The following is a 21,424-nucleotide window of genomic DNA, read 5'->3' as shown; positions in this document are numbered from 1 at the left end:
ACGCTATTTCCACAGAATCGTCCATAGAGGAGGCCGGACGTGTCCAGGCCGGAATAGACCTCGACGAAGTCGTAATTGCAATCGCTCTCCGATTCCAGTTGGAACGTGACAAACGTCAGATGCACGTTTTTACCAGGTGGCGCCTCGATTGCCCAATCGCAATCGGTCCTGTGGTCGTAATTATGGACACCGTACCTCGCATGGGAGTACAAATGCCTCACTTCGTTCGTTGCAACCAGGTGGCCACCGCAAGCTGTGTACGAGAAGATCGAGCGAGTGAAATTGTGCCAAATATCGGAGTGAAAGACTCTTTTCGTATCGATACAGAATTATTTGTACGAGTAAATGAAAACAAAATAATCAAATCGTATAATAATATTTTCTGGGATTCTGATTGTCGAGTAAGATTTTACGAAAAATCGCGGACATAGCGACGAATATATAACGAAAGAGTTGTAGAAAGTTGAAATTATGATGTAAATATTGGAAAATTTCGACGACAAATTACTTCAATTTAAATCAATAAAATAGCTGTTTTACCCGTGCTATGAGTTGCAAAGAAACCTTTCCTCTGGACGGAAGCATCGCTCTTAAATACCATGTACATTTGATTCCCAGTTGCCAAGATTGGATGGGGCTCTTTGGTACCGCAGAATTTGCCGAGAACGTGACTATCCGGCGAATCGCCATCGTAAATCGCGATGTGGTCGTAATTGCATTCTTGGTGGGATTCCATCTCGAAAACTTTGAAAACCTGAAAGAATTTTAACGCGTTGAATCGTGTTTGTGAATCGAAATAATACAAATATTATTTATAAATATCCATTCTTGGACACTAACTAATTTAATACGATGACCCGGCTTGGTAACAAAATGCCACACGCAATCTTTTAACCCAGGATAATAATCTGGATAGTTTGGCGACGTTATAGTACCCATAGGTGCGGCAATTTCGTACTTGCAACCGCCTTCCTTACAGTCGTGTCCATTTTCGTGAAGCGTAAATCCGTTGTGACACGAACATTGATAAGAGCCTATTGTGTTTCTGCACTCGTGCTGACAACCGCCATTGTTGGTCGCACACTCGTCCATGTCGGTGAAGAAAACTGCGGCAAAACCAGTTTTCTGGATACTGCAATTACACACGGAATGAAATGTATGTGAGAAGGTCGTCTCGCAAAAAGGTATTCTGGAAAAAAGATATTTTAAAAAAATTTCTTTATTTGTCACGTTACCTGTTATCAGACGTGAAGGTTACCCTCATTGAGTTGCCCTCCGAGGTAATAAGCGATGGTAACCTCGAGCCGCAGAAAACTCCGTGTTTTCTCAAAATATCGTCTCCAAGTTTGCTGCTCACTTCCACGGAGTCGTATTCGCATTCTTGTTGACGAGCATTGGTACCCTCGAGATCGAAATGGGTGAAATTGAGCGTGATACGGTATTGAGGCGGAGCTATGATCTCCCAGACACAATCCTTGTTTCCTGGATAAGTTACCGGAAACGAGGGACTCGTGATAGTTCCGTTGCTGTCCTCGAACACTCCGCCACAGGCGTCTGATAAACGTAACGTGTTAATCGACAGAGATACATTGAAATTCCTAATCTATCGTCGGTGAAATATTTCTAAAAGAAACTAGAACAATTGGAAAGTGGAATTGTTGTAACATTCTAACATAAATTACCTTCGCAATGTTTTCCATCGGAATGTAATTCGTAGCCAGGTTTACAGGAACATTCGAATCCGCCCAAAGTGTTGATGCAATTGTGTTCACAACCGTGATCGATCAACACGCATTCGTCGAATTCTAAAAAGAAAAAAAAAAAAAAAAAAATACAATAAAGCTTTACTTTTGATCAAACTTTGAATCAACTATTCTTGTTAAAAGATAATTAAAATTCTCTAATTTATATAATTTTTATTCCTTCCAATTCAATCTAAGAAAAGAAATTCTCTTTATCTCTTACTTTTTTCAATTCGCATCGCGACAAATCTCTTTCCGTTGAAATTCCACTTTACTATCTCGACAAAATTTCAGCAAGGATTATTATACGAGGATGACGTAGAACGAAATCCAATCGAGAAGCTCGATCGAACGTGAAACTGGATCTCACCTTTCATGAACGTGGCCGAGAATCCAGCCTTTTGCACAGACCCATCGCTAACAAACTTCACCAGAAGTTTGTTGCCCGTGGACTTGATGTCCGGAGGTATCTTGTAACCGCAGTAAACCCCGATCAATGGAGAATCCGCGTTATGACCGTCCCGCACCTCCACGTAGTCGTACACGCAATTGTCGTGATTCTCGATCTCGAACGATTGAAACTTCAACGCCACTTGGAAGTTTTGGGGTACCGACAATTTCCAGACGCACTCCTTGCTCGATTGATAACCGTCCGGGTAGTTGGGCGATTCCAAATGGCCGGTGTCCTCCAGCTCGATCTCGCCGCCGCAAACAGCCTCGTAGGACGCCGTGAAACCACGATGACCCGACTGATAGTTGGACGTCACGTACGTAACCAGCATTCGACTTCCGGTCGAGACCACAGGCTCGTGGATTTTACCGCTTCCGCAGTATCGACCTGCGTTTCGAATCAAATTATGAGTTTTAAACTGGGTTTAATCGAGCTTTTTCTTTTTACTTTTATCTCTTTATCAGAGTAATCGTACAGGATAATTCAGAATCTTCTCGCGATAAATATCCAGCTTAAAACGTATCGTATCGAGTAAAATACGATATTCACATTGATCGTGCGCGTAAAGGATTAAACCGATCTTACGACATGCATCGACAAACTAAATCCTTCTATAAATTTTTGTCTCGACCGAAAGCGATTATTATAAATCCTTTAAAAAAGTCATTTTCCCATCGTTAATTGCGAAAGAGAAAAAGTGTAAAGGTGAATATATTCGCAAACAGGATTTCGCGTGGAAATAAAGTATTTTCTTCGCCGCAATATTGAATGCAATATTCGCGATATACATACGATACGTGTTTCCAGCCTTCTTGTCACGATTTTTACTTACCCAACACGTTACTTTTGTACCAATATCCGTCTCTAATCTCGAGATAGTCGCTGCGACAAAAATTGCTTTTAAATATATCCAACGACGTAATGTTGAGGACTATACGTTCGCCGTGAGTGGCCGTGATCCTCCATTCGCATCTCTCGCCCTCGGATGGTGGCGAGCTGTTCGGATGAGTCGGGGATCCGAAACTTCCGCTGTTTTCTTGAAACGTTCTGCCGCACTCTAAAATTTAAATAAAATAAAATATAAATAAAAAGCTTTGGAAAAATCGAATCTACGCTACAATGCGAAAATCGGCCAAACTTTTTTTCTAATTTTCAAATAAATCCAAGGAGAAAGAAGCGAGTTACATAAAGCTTATCGTAAAATCGAAACGACTTACTGTAACACTTGTAAAGGAGATTCGTTTGAGCGATGTCCCCTTCGCTGAGTCGAAGCCTCTGCCCAATCTCGGGACGCTTTTTCCCGTGAACTTCCATCGGTAAGATCGTATCTAAATACGTTCCCCTTGAAAACGTGTTTTTCGCGTAGTGCATGATGGAGTCGTAATCGTAGGGCAAACCTAGGGAATTCACCTCGTCCTCGGTCAGTTTGTTGAAGTTGTACTCCTGACCTGTAGAAAAATTAAAATTCGATCAAAATTACGTCCAATTAAAAATGGAAATGACGAATAAGAGAGCACCTCGATCAATGCTAACATTCCATCCGACTGCATCGCGATTCAAGTTAACCACCTCGAGCCGACAGACATTCCACGCTTACAAGCATCGAGATCTCGCGTCAAGTAATTCTATATATATATAATTGGAAACTCGTGCCATCGAAGAAACAAAGCCGATCGATTCCATCCCAGTTGCTGTCTAACAGTTTCTCGACATTGTCAACCATTTCCGCCCTACGTCGTCATACGACGTTTCGACGGTGTTCAACACGCGTTATTCGATCGTTCAACGTTCGCGGTTCGATAATTAGTGATGGGATCGAGTGCATCACAAGTTGTAAGTTCAAATCCCTTACCGCGTTACATTTCGAAGATATGAAAAAAGAAGCGATACCTTGATAAATTCGAAGCCTCTATTAACCTCTAAAATCAAAACGAGCCTCGATCGAACTCGATCCCATCGCTATTCTCAACAAAACGTGGGGGAACGAGATCAAGTTGAATGGAATTATCGAATGATTTTCGTGGTGGATAAGCGTGGCTCAAGGTGTAATTTCAACGGGGTAAACAGATGGTGCTCGGTAATTAAACAGCTCGTTACCATTCGCGTTATGAGTATCCATTAATCGGGATGCGATCGGTGTCGCAGCCAGGGGGATTGTCGCGCACAGTGTAAATATTAGAATACGCATGCCCCTCCCTCTCCCCGATTAGTTGTCATCGCTAATGATTGGTGAGATTTGCATGCCATCCAAATTGGCCCATTAATCTGATACACCTATTCGCCGCGAAGGCAAACGCTTTCCCGGCGAGAAATCCGAGATTCAGCCACGCATCGAAGGAGCACGAAGGCGAGGGATCGTTCTCACGTTCACCAAACACGTCCAAGGTTGTCCTCGGGAAACGATCCCGTTCTTCGAATCGTATCAATCGAATTAATTCGATTCTATATCGCCATCGTGAATCTCTCGTGACGATTTGCCGCGTTATTCATCGAAGATGGGACGTAACGAGGTGTGCTCGCGAATCGACACCGACTCGATTCCCCATTGGGAATTAATGCCGTTTAAATTATTCTCGACCGTCGCGCGGTTTGACCATCGTGTGAATAAACGAATTAATTTCCACGGCTAATAAATTTATATTCGCGTAACCGTAAACATCGAAAGGGGCTCGCTAATTGGCGCTGCTTTTACGCTGCGATTCGATCTATTAGGTGGAAGGAAATTAATTCGAATTAATATCGCTTCATTAAATTATTTATGATTTTCGATCCTTTGCGATAAATCGAATTAATCTCGTGTATATTTACGTGAAATTTACATTACATACGTTCGCCAAATCGAATCCTGAGGAAAGGTTACGATAGATAAAATATATTTTCTTTTTAATAAATTTATCTAATTGTTCTAACGTTTGTATGGAAGAAGGAAGATGAAAAGTTCCGCTTACCGGACATGATATTGTCACGGATAATTTGCACGTGGCGATCGCGATCGGGTCTGGTATGCTCGTGCCAAAAGCCAACCACGTGGCCCAACTCGTGGACGACTATTCCAAACTTGTCGCAATTCTTCCCGATACTTATCGCCTGTGGCCCGTTTCCTCTCTTCCCGACGAACGAGCAGCATCTTAAAATCGTTAACAAACACCGTGAAACCAGAAGAAAGAAAATCGTAAGAATTGATATTCTAAAAAAAAAGAAAATCTATCTAATTAAAAATAATTATAGCGAGGAAGGAAAGGGTTAAAAGGGTTCTGCTCGGAAATGTTCTCTCCAAACTCACCCACAAGAAAATCGTAAGAATTGGTATTCTAAAAAAAAAAAAGAAAAGATCTATCTAATTAAAATAGCGAGGAAGGAAAGGGTTAAAAGAGTTCTGCTCGGAAAACGAAATGTTCTCTCCATCTACGCGTCAAACTCACCCACAAGAAAATCGTAAGAATTGATATTCTTAAAATAAAAAAAAAATCTATCTAATTAAAATAGCGAGGAAGGAGAGGGTTAAAAGGGTTCTGCTCGGAAAACGAAATGTTCTCTCCGTTGGCCAAACACACCCACAAGAAAATCGTAAGAATTGGTATTCTAAAAAAAAGAAATCTAATTAANAAAAAATCTATCTAATTAAAATAGCGAGGAAGGAAAGGGTTAAAAGGGTTCTGCTCGAAAATTGCTTGAAAATGTTCTCTCCGTCCACGCGTTGGCCAAACTCACCCACAAGAAAATCGTAAGAATTGGTATTCTAAAAAAAAAGAAAAGATCTATCTAATTAAAATAGCGAGGAAGGAAAGGGTTAAAAGGGTTCTGCTCGAAAACTGCTTGAAAATGTTCTCTCCGTCCACGCGTTGGCCAAACTCACCCACAAGGCCTCTCCGTGAACAGTATATAATTAGGATGCTCCTGGGGGACCCTTTCAACGAATTTAACGCAAGTGAAATTCTCCCAGTGCCTCATCGCCTGTTTGAACAGAGCTTTGTGGGCGCCGGAAAAATTTCCATCGATCTCGTACGGGATCACCCCGTGATCCCATACCCGTTCCTTGCGAGCCGTCGCAGCCCTCCTCGCCCTGCTCGAAAATCTCTGCCTCGTCGAGCCGCGTTTCTTCGCCGCGTGTTTCGATTTGTGCTCCATGTCGTAGAACTGGATCGAGCGTAATTGCCGATCGTGAAACGACACCACCTCGTCCGAGGAGTCGTCCGACTCTCGCCTGATTAGTGGAATCTTTCGACGGCGATGCCTCCTCTTCGGTGTTCTGCAAACATTTACAAAAATTGTTATCCATCCAATTTCACTTGTATATTGTTGTTGTATGTTGTTTATTGCATTTGCTTGTCTCGAAGACACTTTATATTTTATCATGTCTCTTATGAAAAATTTTCTTGTGAAAATCATTGGTATTCCAAACGTTGAGCATGGAATCGCGTGGAAATCAATTAATTTTTAAAATTAAGGGGCCGGCACATAACTGTTTATTCGGAAAATAAAATATACCGCTCAGTTTAATCGGATATAGGCACGATCTTAAGAGGTTTATGTCACTTACTTCCCCTCTCAATCCGCTTAAAGAGAACCATCTAAAACGTGGGTGGCGAAACACCTCGACTAAATTTCCATTCTCCCGCTCAATTTTCCTCGAATCTTTCGCCACTTCCTTTCCCTCTTCCCCCGCTTCTTCTATAATATCCTTCGAAAACATCGGGCTCCCGTCAAGTAAGTAAGAGAATAAGTAAGAGATCCGCCGGTTAATCTTCCCGGTGTCTTCTTTCTTTCTTTTTTTTCTTTTTTTTTTTTTACGATCTCCTCCGAGCATTATTTATACTAGAACTCGAGGAGCCTGTTTTGTTCCCCTTTCCCGCGAAAGGAGGGGGGATTGAAAAAAAAAAGTGGTGGAAAAAAGAAAGGGAAGAACAAAAAATAAGAAAAAAGAGGAAAGGGAGAAGGAAATAAAAAAAAAAAAAAAAAGGAAAAAAGAGAAGAGAGGAAAATATGAAACACCGGAAAATTTACTCGCCCAACGGCATCGAAGCGTTCACAGCGCTTGGGGCTCGTTAAAAAACTGTAAGACCGGAAAATTTACGGCGCAAAGCGGCAACCATCAAATGTTTAACGTTGGTGGAAATACGTTGGCGTCGTTAAAAGTGAAAGCTTGTCAAATTATTAATATCGACGTGATATCGGGTATCACGTCGCGACAAAAGCCTGTTATTATCGTTCCTTTGAACGGATATTTTCTTTTTTTTTCTTTTTTTTTCACACGGGAGCAACGCGTTATTTGTAAAATAGGGAGACGCGAGTGTAGGATAATCGACATCGGTCGCGGGGGTGTTGACGAAGTTTAAATAAAACGAGGCGGATAACCTGGCCAAAGTTGACTCGTATAGTTCAATATCGTGCAAATAGTTTATGGATGTCACGCGAATTGTTACGCTTGTATCGCGCGCGTTCTGCAAGTTAAACGAACGCGCTTGTCGCTTGTAAAGCGATGGGAACGGAAGTAGCGATGGGTACGAATCGATCGCGTGTGTAGATCGCTCGAGATGGATCGCATACGTTTTTTTCGGTTCATCTTTAGAAATTCACTCGAAATTCAAAAAACTCACGAGTATACAGAAACGAACGATTGTATTTCGTATTGTTCAAAATTTTTGGATTGATCGGAATTAAAATCGTTGTCGACGCTCGAGTCTATCACTAGCTGGGAAAAAACGAGACGAAGCAACGAGATATAGGATACGAAGTTGCCGCAAAAACAGGTGTTCGCGGTTATAAAAATGGCCGCGAAGCACGGCATTAAAGCGAGCCGTTGCATCGTGAATTGAATGTATCGTCACGCGGGGAAGTCTCTCTCTCTCTCTCTCTCTCTCTTTCTTTTTTATTTCGCGATATCGGATGAAATTGCTAGCCTGGCTGGAACAAACGCGCTTTTTAGAAACCCCTTCGGTCACGCGGCCTCCGCGAACACCCCTTTATCGGCGGGAAAAAGCAATCGTGGCTAACGAACTGACCGGCCAAGTGTCCAATTTCAACTTTGATGAAACGTGTATTTATGCGTCGCTCGTGCTGTTGGTTGATCCTCGCTTCGAGTGAAAAGGCTGGAATCGTTTCGCAAAACTGACAAAACTCGTGGCCGTTTCACGAGAGGGTTTGACTTTTTAAATTCTCCTCCATCGAGAGTAATGCTAATGATGATAACACGGAGGAAACGGAGAATAGGATGGGCAAGGATGCGCATACCAGAGACGAGATAAACGTGGATGGGTGTTAAACGAGGCTCGACGCTCCAAGGATTCCATCCATGAACGACATCTAGAATCTGGAGACTGGAAAGTGTTCGATATCGACGATTCCCGGATATCGATGATCGAGAAGTTTCGACGTCGATAACTTGGCGAGAAAAGAGAAACTCTCGAATTGAGAGATACGATATCGACGACGCTCGAATTTGAAAGACAATTTTCTTCTCGATCGAGCGAGATTCGATTCGATTCATCGAAATCTCTCCGTCTCCTCGAACAAAACAAATTTTTTGTCAACCTCCCGTCGTTAGTAGAAATTTCGTAGAATTTTTAAGAAAATTTTATGAAAAGTGTGCCACCTTTTTTTCGTGAAATTTTAATGAAAAGTTAAGCTTGATATTTCTACGCGGTGTATCTTTTAGATATGAAAAGATACGTTCCAGAGATACGTTTTGTTTTAATTAAAAAAGAAGCAAAAGAAAGAAAAGAGAAGAAGAAATACTTTAGTAGATTCCTTTTCGTACGCTTTCGTACGTTATTACATAACGAAGGTGGAGGTACATGCGCGATGCAAGTACATGCGCGTGCAAAGGTAAAGAAAAGGCAAGTACCATTTTACAGGTTGTCGTACATATTGGAATAACGCAGCCTCCTCGCGGAAAAAAAAACAAAAAAATATTTCCATCCCCCCTACACCCCTCCTTACGCTCTCCTATGTTTGCATAATACGAGGGAACGCAATAAAATTGTTCGGTAAATATCTCACAAGCGCACGGTGGTACACCGCATGCATATTCATATTCGTGGAAACGAGGCGAAGTCGCGAAAAAGCTTTGAGCCAAACTGCCCTCGGTTTTACGTTCGTGAACGTACGCGGATTACGAAAACCGCTGTTAATTGGAATATTCTTCTTCCTCGATCGTTTAACAATTTCTCGCCTCTTTTTTAATCTTCGCGGAAAATACAAGAACATCGAAGATCGAAGCAACAACCACGAGGCGAGAACCATTCGATCGATCGATCGTTCGAACGATGAATTACGAACCCCTTCCTCCCCTGCCCGTTGCAAAAATTCAATTTTCCTCGGTAATCCGCGCGCTATAAAGAAAGAGAGATCGAAAAAAAGGAAAAAAAAAAAAAAAATAAAGTAAACCAGCTCCCAAAAACCAGCAACAGCAACGATTCATCCCCCTCTCCACTCCCCACCCTCCGAGCGAGCGAACCGCGATATCGAGTCCGCGTGGTTCGGTGGTCGGGAACAGAAGAAGGGAAGGGAAGGGAAGGGGAGAAGAGAAGAAAAAAAAAAAGAAAGAAAGAAAAAAAAAAAGGGAAGGGATGAGGTAGTGGCGAAGGGGGTGGGGAGTGACACTTTGAAAAATAATTTGCCCCCTCTCGCGTAAACATGGCGAGAGAGGTTGGCGCGCGTGTGCCACGGGTTTCTGCCCCTCGTTTATTAGTACTAATTACCGCGGGGGCGTAATTCTCCCCGGATTCCCTATCTCCCCACCCACGCCGCCCGCGAGGGGTGAACCACCCTTGCAGCGGCGACTCTCGACCGGCAGCAGTCAAGCTATGCGCTTCTGAATCGGCGCGGCATTACAATTAATTAACGAGTGAGCGAGCGAGCTAGCTAGCTAGCTGCTTCCATTAAGGGTGCACGAGACAAGAGAGAGAGGGAGAGAGAGAGAGAGAGAAGGGGGTGGTTCGTACGTACAAATCGTAGAAATTCACGGATGCCTGTGGAAAAACCGGCAGAGACGTTTCTTTAACGACGTTTAGACCAGGATCTTTCTCTTCGTCCCTCTGCGTTTCTTCGACTTTTACGATCGTGTGTATATATTTTTGTTTGCCGTTCCAGGCTTTACGATTGACACTCTCACGACTCGTCTTATGAAGTAAACGTCAGTCAACCTCCGTGAGAAGAAAGATATATATATATATATGTATATGTAGCGAGGAATGGATGCCCGTTATTGCGACTTGTTATATCGAGGTAAGGGTATCCATGGTGGAGATATATCTGAGGATAGGATGTGTTTCGTATTCAATCATTTTAAGGGGATAAAATATAAATGGATCAACGCGTTGAACCGCATGGAGTAAAGTTCGTGCAAAGTCACGATAACGAAAGGTTTTATTGGACGGTGAAGTCCAATATGAAGTCGGGCGATATAGAGGAATCGAGAAGGGAGGGGAGATTCGTTGATTAATGATGAGGTTACTTGGACCGATTCCGGGTTAACTGTTTTAGTCGGTTTCGAACTGGAACTGGCGTCGGTTGTAATATTTGTCAGTTTCAACGTCAGTTTCGTTAACGAAGGTGAAAAGAAAGATTATTATTTATGTTAAGGCGATTTGCGCTTGACGCACGTTTCTAACGTGAAGGTGAAAAATGGATGCCGGCCTGTCCGGCGCGAAACAAATTATCCCGGTGTATCGAACCTTAAAAAAAAAAAAAAAAAAAAAAAAAAAAAAAAAAAAAAAAAAAAAAAAAAAAGAAAAGATAATGCCTCTGAAAATGATAGCTCTGGATAATAGTGAGAATAACAAAGTTTAACAAAACTTCGCATACTTCGTTACGAGTGGTTTTATCGATTAAATGATAAAATGTAATTCCAATTTCTTATCTTTCGTTCTCACTCAGTCCGGACTCATCGTCCCTCGCCCCGATTCGGGTTAATCGTTACGGGTTCGTAGGATATCTGGAAACTAGAAACAATACGTCTCGCTTAATATCGCGTCTAACAATAAGTACCGGCCAACAACGAAACGCCCAACCCCTTGTTTTCATTGCGGCGATCTTGTCGGGGTTACCGCAAATGCAGTCCCGGATATAAAACGTAACGATAATCGCGCGATTCTCTCCAATCTCGCCGTTAAATCCCTGTGTCGAAACTTGCAAGCCTCGGCGTATTTCAAGGGTTTAAATAGGGGTTTTAGGTCGGGGAAGTCGTTCGGTGGTTGATACCTTCGAAGGTTAAAAGGAATAATGTATCATTAAAGAGGAATTAAAGGGATAAAAATATATTAAAAAAAGAAAGGTAGAATAAATCAAAAGGGATAATTGGATTGTTATTTCGACGAGAGAAATTATTTTTTTTTTTCTTTTTTACTGATTTTTAACGAAACGTAACGGAATAATTATTATTGCGGTAATGTCGCGTTCGGGGGGAGGGGAATGGAACGGAAACGACTGCAATGAATAGATTTTAGGGGTAATACCGTATTTTCAATGACGACAAATGCGTACTGCGTATTCGAGGCTATTTCATCGGGGGAGGGGGAGGAGTGGGCGCACACGCGAAACAGGGTCCTCGTCACGAGACGCGATCGCATTTTAAATGAATTTTATATTCGTTCCGCGAATGAAAGCGCAATAGCGCGTTTTGTACATCATATTTTTTTAATCGATCGTTCAATCCGTTTTTTTTTTTTTTTTTTTTTTTTAATTGTCCCATAATACCTCAAGTCCATTTCATTGTTTCTCGCCATTATTGCGAAAATATTTTTCAAAATATGTTTTCAGAAAAAAAAAAAAAAAAGAAAGAAAACCAAATTATTGGAACCAATACACTTTTCAAACATACCTATATATCCAATTTTTCGCTACGTTTCCAATTTCGTTAACCGATTTTATTCATTTCGTTTTCAGTTTTACGGAATTTTAATATTCTTAATATTCTTTCTTTTTTTATTTTTCTTTTCTTTTTCGAATCTCTCGCGTTATAGATGATTCTTTGTAACTTTTGGCCCGCGAAGTCTCGATGGGATCGCGATCGAAACGGCGCGCTAAACTCATGGAAAAGGATTTCACGCGTGTGTCATCCTTTTCTCTTTCACGCAGGGTTCGATTTCCATAAGGGAGGGCGCACCCGATGCGGATTTCAATCAAACGATCGCGAGACGCATAGATCATTCTATTAGCTTTGACGTGCGCTAGTTACCACCCCCTTCGAATGTCGATCCATCTCTCGACACACCGAGGCGGTCGAAAACCGCCGAGCAATAAACCGCAATATAATATATCAGTGTCCCGTCCATACCGAAATAATCCACCCGGACCGGTTTCGAATTTAACGAATCACGATTTTTCATCAATCAGCTTGGATGAAAACGCGCGAATCTACTACGCGCCACTCCCCCTCCTTCCTTCCCCTTTAAAAAAAAAAAAACTCGAATATTTCGAGCGCAGGGGGATCGTGCACCCCAATCGTGGCCAATCGTCCGTCATCGTCCGCGATAAAAGTTATCGTCGGTGGGTAATTGGCGCGGGACCACGAGATATACGATGGTACGATGGTACGGTTAAAGTATAAAGCGCATGCTTTAGGGCGAATCTATCGAATTAGATTACTGGGATTTAATTAATTGATTAACGAGCGATGGTTTTGAAAAGTTATCGAATAACTTAAATCGAATAAAAATGGGCTCCGTTTTTACGCAAAAGCAAACTTTAACAAAGTCACGAATTACCGGTGGATTAAGGAATTAATTGTAATCTCTTTGATACGCGTTTCTCTCAAACTTGTGTAAACGTAAATTAAATAAAAAGCTGAATTGCCGTATACAAAAGTAAAATTGGAAAAGTTGCGTAAGTAAGGGGATTAAAATATTATAGAATAAATTACAATTCCTTTTGATCATCCTGGGACAAAAAAAAAAGAAAAGAAAAGAAGAAATACTCGTTACAATACTTACTCGTTTTTCCATGATATCGATTAAAGATAAATTCATGAATCGTTGTATTCCTCCATATTCAGAGATCACGTTCCACCGATTCATCGTGTGACACAGCTTTACGAGCTCGTTTTTAATCGAATTCATCGAAACGCGCCTTAAATTCGTCCCCTTTTCACCCGTCCATCCGACTGTCCCCGGATTCTGGACAACAAACGCGATAATCTCGGGGCGGTGATAACGCGGAACGAAAAGAGTGGTCCCGCAGGGAGATGTGCCGGAAGTGCAAGAACGGAAGTCACGAAGGAGGACATTGATGAGTTACGGCGACCGATCCACTACAGACGTATTTGCTGAATACGAAATTTTTCTCCAACCTCGATCTCGATAAATCACTCGGAATCCCATCTTTCTCCTTTCCAACTATTCTCTCTCTCTCTCTCTCTTTCTCCTCCGTCCCTTTCGCGTCCGTCTTCATTTACTCGACCTCGTTGAAATTAGAGCAAAAAAAAAAAAAAAAAAAAGAAAAAGAAAAAGAAAAAGAAAAGTGGAAGAATGTTCGATAAGAACGAAGTTATATCTCGTTGGATGAAAAACCGTTTAAGAACCCGATCAGATTGAAGCGATGATCGGGTGGAATTAATGCTTCGCTTGTTTTTACCCGATACTAGAAATTTATACGGATCGATGGAAGAAACGGACTTCAGAAACTTCCTTATCGGTCTGTAATTAATGCGTTCAACCTCACTTTCTTAATTGGAATTCTTGCGTTCGATTACGTAGCAATTCTACGATCGATTGGACGCAAACGTCTTCGAATAATTGATCGTTCTTTTTTTTTTTTTTTCTTTATGATGCCACGATAGATTGAACGATTATTTATGGATAACTTATATATCAGTAATTCACATTTACAGTAACGAACAGAGAGAGAGAGAGAGGATTATAATACAAATAAATATAATCGAGAACGATCGAAAAACGAGTTCGAGCTTTTTAAGAGGTCGAGAAGGAGAGAAGAAAATTACTATATCAGATTTCGAAAGTGAGGTTTTAAACGCGCTTTGTAATCGCTTTTCGCCTATTCGGCAAAAGGGAACCACGCAGGGAAATGCAGGTAGAAATTTCTGCGGATACAGAGCTTAACCACGTCAAAGGTATCGGATCCCGCTTGATCCTCTCCAGAATTCTCTGAAGCTTCATTGGGGAATCACAATGTGATCGTGTTCCATGGTGTCGGGTCACAGGTCATAAACAAACGCTTTTGTAAGCCACGTTTCGACGTGGAAAGGAAACGTGGAAAGGATCGCGGATCGGGAAGGGATCCTCCGTCAAGTTGCGACGAATAGTGAAAGAAAATGGGCGAAACCGATTTTGTTCGCGATATTGTAAAATACTGATTCGATTTCTTTTCTTTTCTTTTTTCTTTCTTCCTACGTATTTCGTTTTTTTAAACGAAACGCACGACAAAAATATGAATCGAAAATGGACATCGTGTTCGTGTTTGTATATAACTCGATTCGAGGGAAAAAAAAAGAAGAAATTCCAATGTTAACCAACGTTAACGCGGACGACGCAGTTTCACGCGGAAGCATCGATGGAAAAAAAAAAAAAAAAAAGAAAAGAAAAGAAAGAAGAATAAAAAGGGGAGGGGGAATAAAAAAGCAGGGGGGATTTTCTCGAGTACATTTTACCGATAACGTCCTTTCTACTCCTTTTTCGGTCTTCATCCCTCGAGAAGAGAGGTGTTTTCACAGAGGCGCGCATAATCTATATACAAACACATCCGCAACCGGTCAGAGACACACTAGTGTGCCGATGTTGACAGGTTATTGGCAGTTCAAGGGCTGAAAATGCCCGGGCTGGCAGTATCGGTCCCCATTTTCCAGCTTTACGATGACGACCATTGTTATTGGCATAGTAGCCCTACCAGCGGAAAATTGTTGGCGATAGGGGAGGGAGAGTGTGCGAGTTAAAAGAGCGAACTCTATCATCGAACACGGCAATACACTTAATCACTCCTCTATATATCGATCGAATATAGTGTATACTTCTTTTTTTCAACCTTCCAATAGGTACTTCAATTTCCTGCCTTCTTTTGTTGTTAAATCGCTTTCGTATTATCGCAAACGGTCAAATTCATTATTCCTCGGTGATGATTAATTTAATAGGTCGATATAAATGGGGACGCGTGAAACGAAATATTATCGTTGAATTTTATGAAACGAAGGGACGAAGCACGCGTCGATATTTGATTTTAAGGTAGAAAGGTGGAGAATTTCTGGAGAAAATCTTTTTTTTATCGCAATTAACCGTTTCGATTGAAAATTGGGTTAATCCCAATTCACTTGGAAACGCGAAATTCATAAATTTTTGATTTCTCTACCAATCTTTTCCCGTTACGTTATTGATCGAATACCAACATCTTGTGGAAAATCTAAACACTATAAATTTCCACTGGAATCCAAACTGTTCCCGATCGATTTGACGATAACTTGGCCTGACAAATGTGTTTTGCTCCGCAAAATTGTGTCGAGCGACCTGTACGCAACCGAAATGGGATCATCTTGTTTTCTCTATCGAAATTCGTATAAATTTTTCTTTTTTTTTCTCCCCACCTTCGTATTCGAACTCGAATTTTTATTTATAGCTTTACGAAAAAAAAAAAATATATATTTTCAAGTATCTATCTAAGGTAGCTTATGGGGATGATATCGAACGAATCGTTGGAAGAATAAAAAAGATTTTCCCCTACCTCCTACGATGATGACGACGATGACGCTGCTTCGACGTGTTCCGCGTGCTGCTTTCCGGTTGGATGGTGAACACTTCCTCGATATTTTCCGCGTTCAAATTTCTCATTTGATTGGTGCCCTCCGTGGTCGTGGGAAACGGGTTCAACTCTTCAGACGTTCTCAAAAATGCTTGCATCGATTTTGTAGCGTTCGACGCCGTTTGCGAGGCTTCACGTCCTTGTTTTCGAGCGGAATGCCTCTTCTTCGTTGGTGGGGTCGTTGACTCTAGCCTAAACATTTGATATTCCAGAAATTTAACGTATAAAATCTTTTTCCGTTCCAGTGGGCAAAATCTCTATCCGAATATTTAAATATTTTTTTTTTTTATAAAAATGTATTTGAAAATTCGAGATTTGTAGCTGTTTTCGGTGAAACAATAAACTGAAACGCACGCGAAATATATATCGAAAAGCGTGTAAAGCGAATACAATACCGTTCTTTATCGCCAGCTTTTAATTAATATCGCAGTTACAAAAGTCACCTTAATATTTTTAATTGGCATCGAACACGCGAAAATATATCGCCTCCACAATTTTTCAGATAAATTTATTATTATCCGCGCCGCTTATTCCAAAACGTCGAACCGATTTTAAAAACAAAGAGCATTACGGACGCAATATCGTCCGTCAAAAAATAATCCATAATTTAACGCTTAGAGCAAATTTAAAGCGTCAAAAAAAAAAAAGAAAAATTGAATTCGAACCTACTGAAAAAATACGACAAATTTACGAACAATAAGCGAATTGTTGTTGAATCCATTGAAATATCTCGCTTTGTTTCTCTCCGATTAATTCCGATTGATTCCTCCGTCTTTCACCTCGAAGAAAGAAAAAAAAGAAGAGGAGAAGAAACAATCGAGAAAATTATCAGCGGTGTAGTCACGTTGAAAAAAAAAAAAAAAGGAAAAAATCTGGCGCTCAACACGATGATGGAAGAAAGAAAAAAGAAAACGTGAAATTTTCGTGACGCAACGTACCTGAATTCAACGCCTTCGTCCCTCACCCCAGGCCTGGCATCCTCGTTCCTCGCGTTAAAACTGAATCCACCCTCGAGCTCGCCGTCCATGCTGTATTGATTCCGGTCCACCATAATTGGTTCGGATTTCTCTTGAGAAGCCACCATCTCCTCGTTCTCCTGATGCGGCTCGTTAGCGTCGTGTCCATTTTTGAATTGGAGAATCTCTGAAACGATGCGTAATGCGTAATACGCGATCTCCAGGCAAGGGAGATGGACGGGAATGGAACAGGAATGGAAGTTTCGTTCGTTTGGAAAACTTTTTTTTTTTTTTTCTTTTTTACCTGTAAGACCCTCCTCCTCGACCTGGAGACCCTCTTTCAGGACCTCGTCCCGATATTTCTCGAGCTCCTCCAAGAAACTCTTGTTGAGCTTTTGCTGCCTCCATTCGGTCTCGTATTTGATGTTGGGCAGAGCGATGTCGCCCAGAAACCCGCCTGAAATGGAACAAAAAAAAAAAGCGCGAATAAGAAAGATAAGGGAAAAACAAGCGAGAAAATTACCTGTGGGAAGAAAATTAAAATTATCAGCTCTCTTAGCGTCGAAAACTTTACCATAATATCACTCGCAAGACGAAGAAGGATCCGCGATTTATTCAATCTCGAGATTTCACAATTCATAGAAGAATCATACCATGAAAATACAATTTCTCAGATCTATCGTGGGTCGTGGAACTTGTTTTTCTCCAACCCTTGGCGCCATGGGGTTCGCGTAAAATCATCATCAAGAGTTCGAAGAAACTTTGCCTAACATTTAGGGCAGGTCATGGAAGAGGTCATGATCTGCTCGGTGACTGTGTGTTTGTATGTGTGTATACAACGTCGAGATTCCAGAGATGATGGGAAAACCTCGAAATACCGGGAGAGTTACGGAGTGTTTGCAGGCACGTGAGCTAGGAGAAGACAACGTTCCACGACCCGATCGTGACCCGATATAGCCGATCCCACGACCTCTTGGAAGATTCACTGATAATTCACGACACGAGGCACGATCTGTAATCCTACGATTCCTCCAACGATTTAAAAAACGTTCGAGATTGTTATTAGAGGTGTTCGATCGAGATCCGATCGAATCTTTTTTAAGAAAATCGAGATTATTTATCTTCGTTGAACCTTACGATTCGCCGATTCTCTACGATGATTAATATGCAGAAAATCTTACGATTTAAATGTACGACTCGCGATAAACTTGTTGGAGAGTAATTTCTAGGAATTCGAGGTCACTCGTCTTCCGATGACCCGGGACGAATCGCATAATCTCGACAACGCCTCGGAAAAAATAACGATTCGATACAGTTATGAGAATTAAAGATCGTAAAACCAAGTAATGTGCCTTGACAAACGAGAGTTCTTCGGATCGCGGTTTTACGACTCTCTCGTATGATCCGTCGTTTACGTTTTTACGCCGTCGAGATGGATCAAGTTCCAAGTGCATGACAAATCCTATAACCTCAAGATCAAGGAACTCGTAATTCAACCAGAAACCTCGCCACTTGCCCGCTTTAGAAAACGTTTCTCGTTTCCTATTATTTCCATTAAACAGTTAACCCAGTTAACCGAGTTACCGCTTGACAGCAAACTGTTTCAACATCTCCATCTCCTCCTCCTCCTCCTCCTTCTTCGAACCGTGCGATTGTTTAGATCGTTTTCTCCAATTCTCCAATTTTCCCTCTTTTCATTTTCGTTTCATTTCGACGAAAAAAAAGTAACAACTTTTAACTTCTCGCCTACCTTTTTAAAAAATATTATCCCTTGCGTGTATACTCCATCTTCTATTTAATCCCTCTTTCCAACAAACGTTCGAACCGAAAATTTCCTAACTTTTTCCCTTTTCTTTGAAATTCGATTCGAGGAGCGACTATCCTCCACTAATCTCTCTTTCTCTCTCTTTCTCTATGTACACCCGCTGACAAAGATCGAACGTTACCCCTCCCAGTGATAATTCCCCAATTTACGTTTGCGCGTGATTTTCGACGTCCATACGTCTTGCCAGCTAGTTATATAGGAGGAATTTCCAAGACACTGGGCCCGCTACTGTAATGTTGCACAGCCTTATTATCAACGTTCATAAATCACGAGACTGTGGTTTTATCGGTGAAGAGAAGAGAGAAAGAGAGAGAGAGAGAGAGAGAGCGAGAGCGAGCGAGTTTGTTCGGGTGCAGTTGTTACGAGCGATGTAAACAGCTTCGACCGTGTTATCGGATACGAGGAGCGGGTCGAAGATTCGTGACGAGAAAAAGGGAACGAGAGGGATTGGGAACGGATGGAGGGGGGAGTGGAGGAAAAGAAAAGTAAGCGGAATATAGTCGCTGAACGTTCTGAAAAGTCACCTGATAAGTTCAGTCAAGCCGGATAACTTTTGGATCGAATTCAACGTTCGGAACAGTACGTACATATTGAACTTGATCCCTTGGTCTTATATATACTTATCGCTGCGTAAAACAAATTTTAACAGTTAAACTTGCCAAGTCTCCTCTCCGATAACCACAAATTCCAAGTATTCTTCTCTTGTCGAATTGCTAAGAATAAAATTCCTTCCTTTTTTTTCTTTCTTCTCTATTTCTAATTTCGCGCGTAAATTTCGTATTTGGAAAATACGCGCGAAACGTATTTTTTGTTAATTTTCTTCTCCCGATTCCAGGATCGAGATTCCAATATCCGTCTTTGATCTCTCAGATCGAAAAGGCCGTTTCGCTGTGCACAGTTGACGAAACATCCTGGCGGCAAGGTGTTTTCATAGAGGAAAAAGTATTGTGAAAAATTCAGAATCATTTCACGCGCAGCGAGACCGAGCTCCTTTGCTCGAGTAAAAGTAATTCTCTTTTTGCGAATGGAAGAGGGAACGAGATATATTTTTCTCGAGTATTATATTTTCTTGGTGAAAAATTACCACCAAGGGAATTTTTCTTCGCGGTGGACAAGAATTCCATCGATTGTAAATTGTAAATCGGTAATCGTAATTTTATCAAATTTTCGGAATCTCTCTGCGCGAAAATTCGTTTGATTCGCGTGGAAAAGGGAATCGTTCCGCTCGGCGAACGGAAACTTTTTCATCCATCGTCGAACGCGTTTTGAAAAGCCGTCTATGTACGCGCGCTCTGTTAATGCGACTTTAATAAAAAAAAGAAAAAAACCTGTTTGCCAAAAATTTTTTAGAGTATTCGAATTTTCAAAAGTATTCGAGGTGAAAGTTTGTAGCATTGGTGGAACGATATTTGGCGGAAATTGATCGGCCAGTTCCTTTGCCACGCCGTGTTTCGAGACGATCTTCCGTTATCGAGGGAACTTGGCGAGTGCTCGACGACACTCGGCAGGCGATTCGTGTCAACGACGCCGTTCTTACCTCGAGAGCGTTCGTTCCCATTCAGAAATTCGGTGAGCCGCGGAAGATGAAACTTTTGTTCCACGTCGAAACCTCTCTCTGAAACGATCCGATGGATGGAAATAATTCTTTTCTTCGAATGGAAACGGTTTGATTCTACGATTCGATTCCAATTTCTTTAGAGAAAGATATATATATATATGTACAAAAGTGGTTTTTACAGAGGGATTGTTGTTCAACGATCGAATTAGAATATCATAGAGTGTCGACATCTTCCTTCTAACGCTTAATTACCACCTAATTGCTTGGTTTTTTTTTTTTTTTTTTGCTTCAAGGGGTTATCTCTCGACTCGAGGAGCTCGTTTCTGAGACGGCTCACGATTGTTGACCTTACACAATGATGTTGTTACAATAAAAGAATCTAATCTATTCCCAGCGTTGAATTCCAAAGCGTTCGTTATTCTTATTTTCCTTATTTCTCGCTCTTAAAGTTTAAAGTTGAAAGTACACGTTTCGCGCTATTATCCGTTATCATCGTTTGAGTAACATCTATCAGCGGAGTTAACGAAACACGTGTTATGAATCCATGTCGTAATGTATTCAACGTATGCCAACGCGTTCTCAAACAAGTACGTGTTTGATCAGCTGTAGTTCTGTACGACATTAATATGGCGCGGAATTGCCTACAGCGGGGCAAACAAAATACCGTTTTGAGAATAAAGATCGTAGGATACAATAACAGCGAGAAATTCTTCGATATGAAAAATATAATAATAATAATAATAATAATAATAATAATAAGAAGAAGAAGAAGAAGAAGAGGAAGAAAAGAAAAATAATAAGAAATTTAATAATTTATACGCGCTTATTTTCCACCTCATCTCATAGAGGTTCATCGAAGCATCGAAAAGTTTCGATCGTTGATCAACCGCCACGTAACGTTAATTCACCATCCACTGTCATATACGCAAATATTAATGTGCAAAGCGAATCGGGTAAATATTGACCCGAGATCATATAAATATTGGTTGAAACATCGGATGTATCACGTGAGATCAACATTAAACGTGTTTGCCATACGCCAATATTAATTCCTCGATAAATGCTTATTCTTTCCTTTCCATCGACTCGTTTCGTCTTCGACTTCGTAATAATTGGGAAAATGCATTGGCTTCGATAGAAATAAATATG

General features: G+C 41.2%; 1 protein-coding gene across 2 annotated transcripts in view; it reads right to left on the bottom strand.

The window, feature by feature from the left end:
- Positions 1-21,424, bottom strand: part of LOC122721033 (tolloid-like protein 2) — a 53,179-nt gene that overhangs the window by 2,411 nt on the left and 29,344 nt on the right. For both annotated transcript variants that reach the window (XM_043948230.1, XM_043948229.1), the window contains exons 2-14: positions 17,197-17,349; positions 16,875-17,079; positions 15,859-16,128; positions 6,050-6,442; positions 5,142-5,320; positions 3,411-3,641; positions 3,026-3,250; positions 2,113-2,580; positions 1,683-1,805; positions 1,236-1,554; positions 841-1,132; positions 541-754; positions 3-253 (exon numbers count right to left, since the gene is read on the bottom strand). In XM_043948230.1, the coding sequence (XP_043804165.1) occupies positions 3-253; positions 541-754; positions 841-1,132; positions 1,236-1,554; positions 1,683-1,805; positions 2,113-2,580; positions 3,026-3,250; positions 3,411-3,641; positions 5,142-5,320; positions 6,050-6,442; positions 15,859-16,128; positions 16,875-17,020 (3,111 nt within the window). In that variant the 5' untranslated portion in view covers positions 17,021-17,079; positions 17,197-17,349. The remainder of the gene's footprint in view (positions 1-2; positions 254-540; positions 755-840; positions 1,133-1,235; positions 1,555-1,682; positions 1,806-2,112; positions 2,581-3,025; positions 3,251-3,410; positions 3,642-5,141; positions 5,321-6,049; positions 6,443-15,858; positions 16,129-16,874; positions 17,080-17,196; positions 17,350-21,424) is intronic.

Source organism: Apis laboriosa, unplaced genomic scaffold, assembly GCF_014066325.1.
Source record: "Apis laboriosa isolate Shangri-la unplaced genomic scaffold, ASM1406632v1 scaffold13_cov153, whole genome shotgun sequence".
Classification (NCBI taxonomy): domain Eukaryota; kingdom Metazoa; phylum Arthropoda; class Insecta; order Hymenoptera; family Apidae; genus Apis; species Apis laboriosa.
This window is presented reverse-complemented; position numbering and strand designations above follow the sequence as displayed.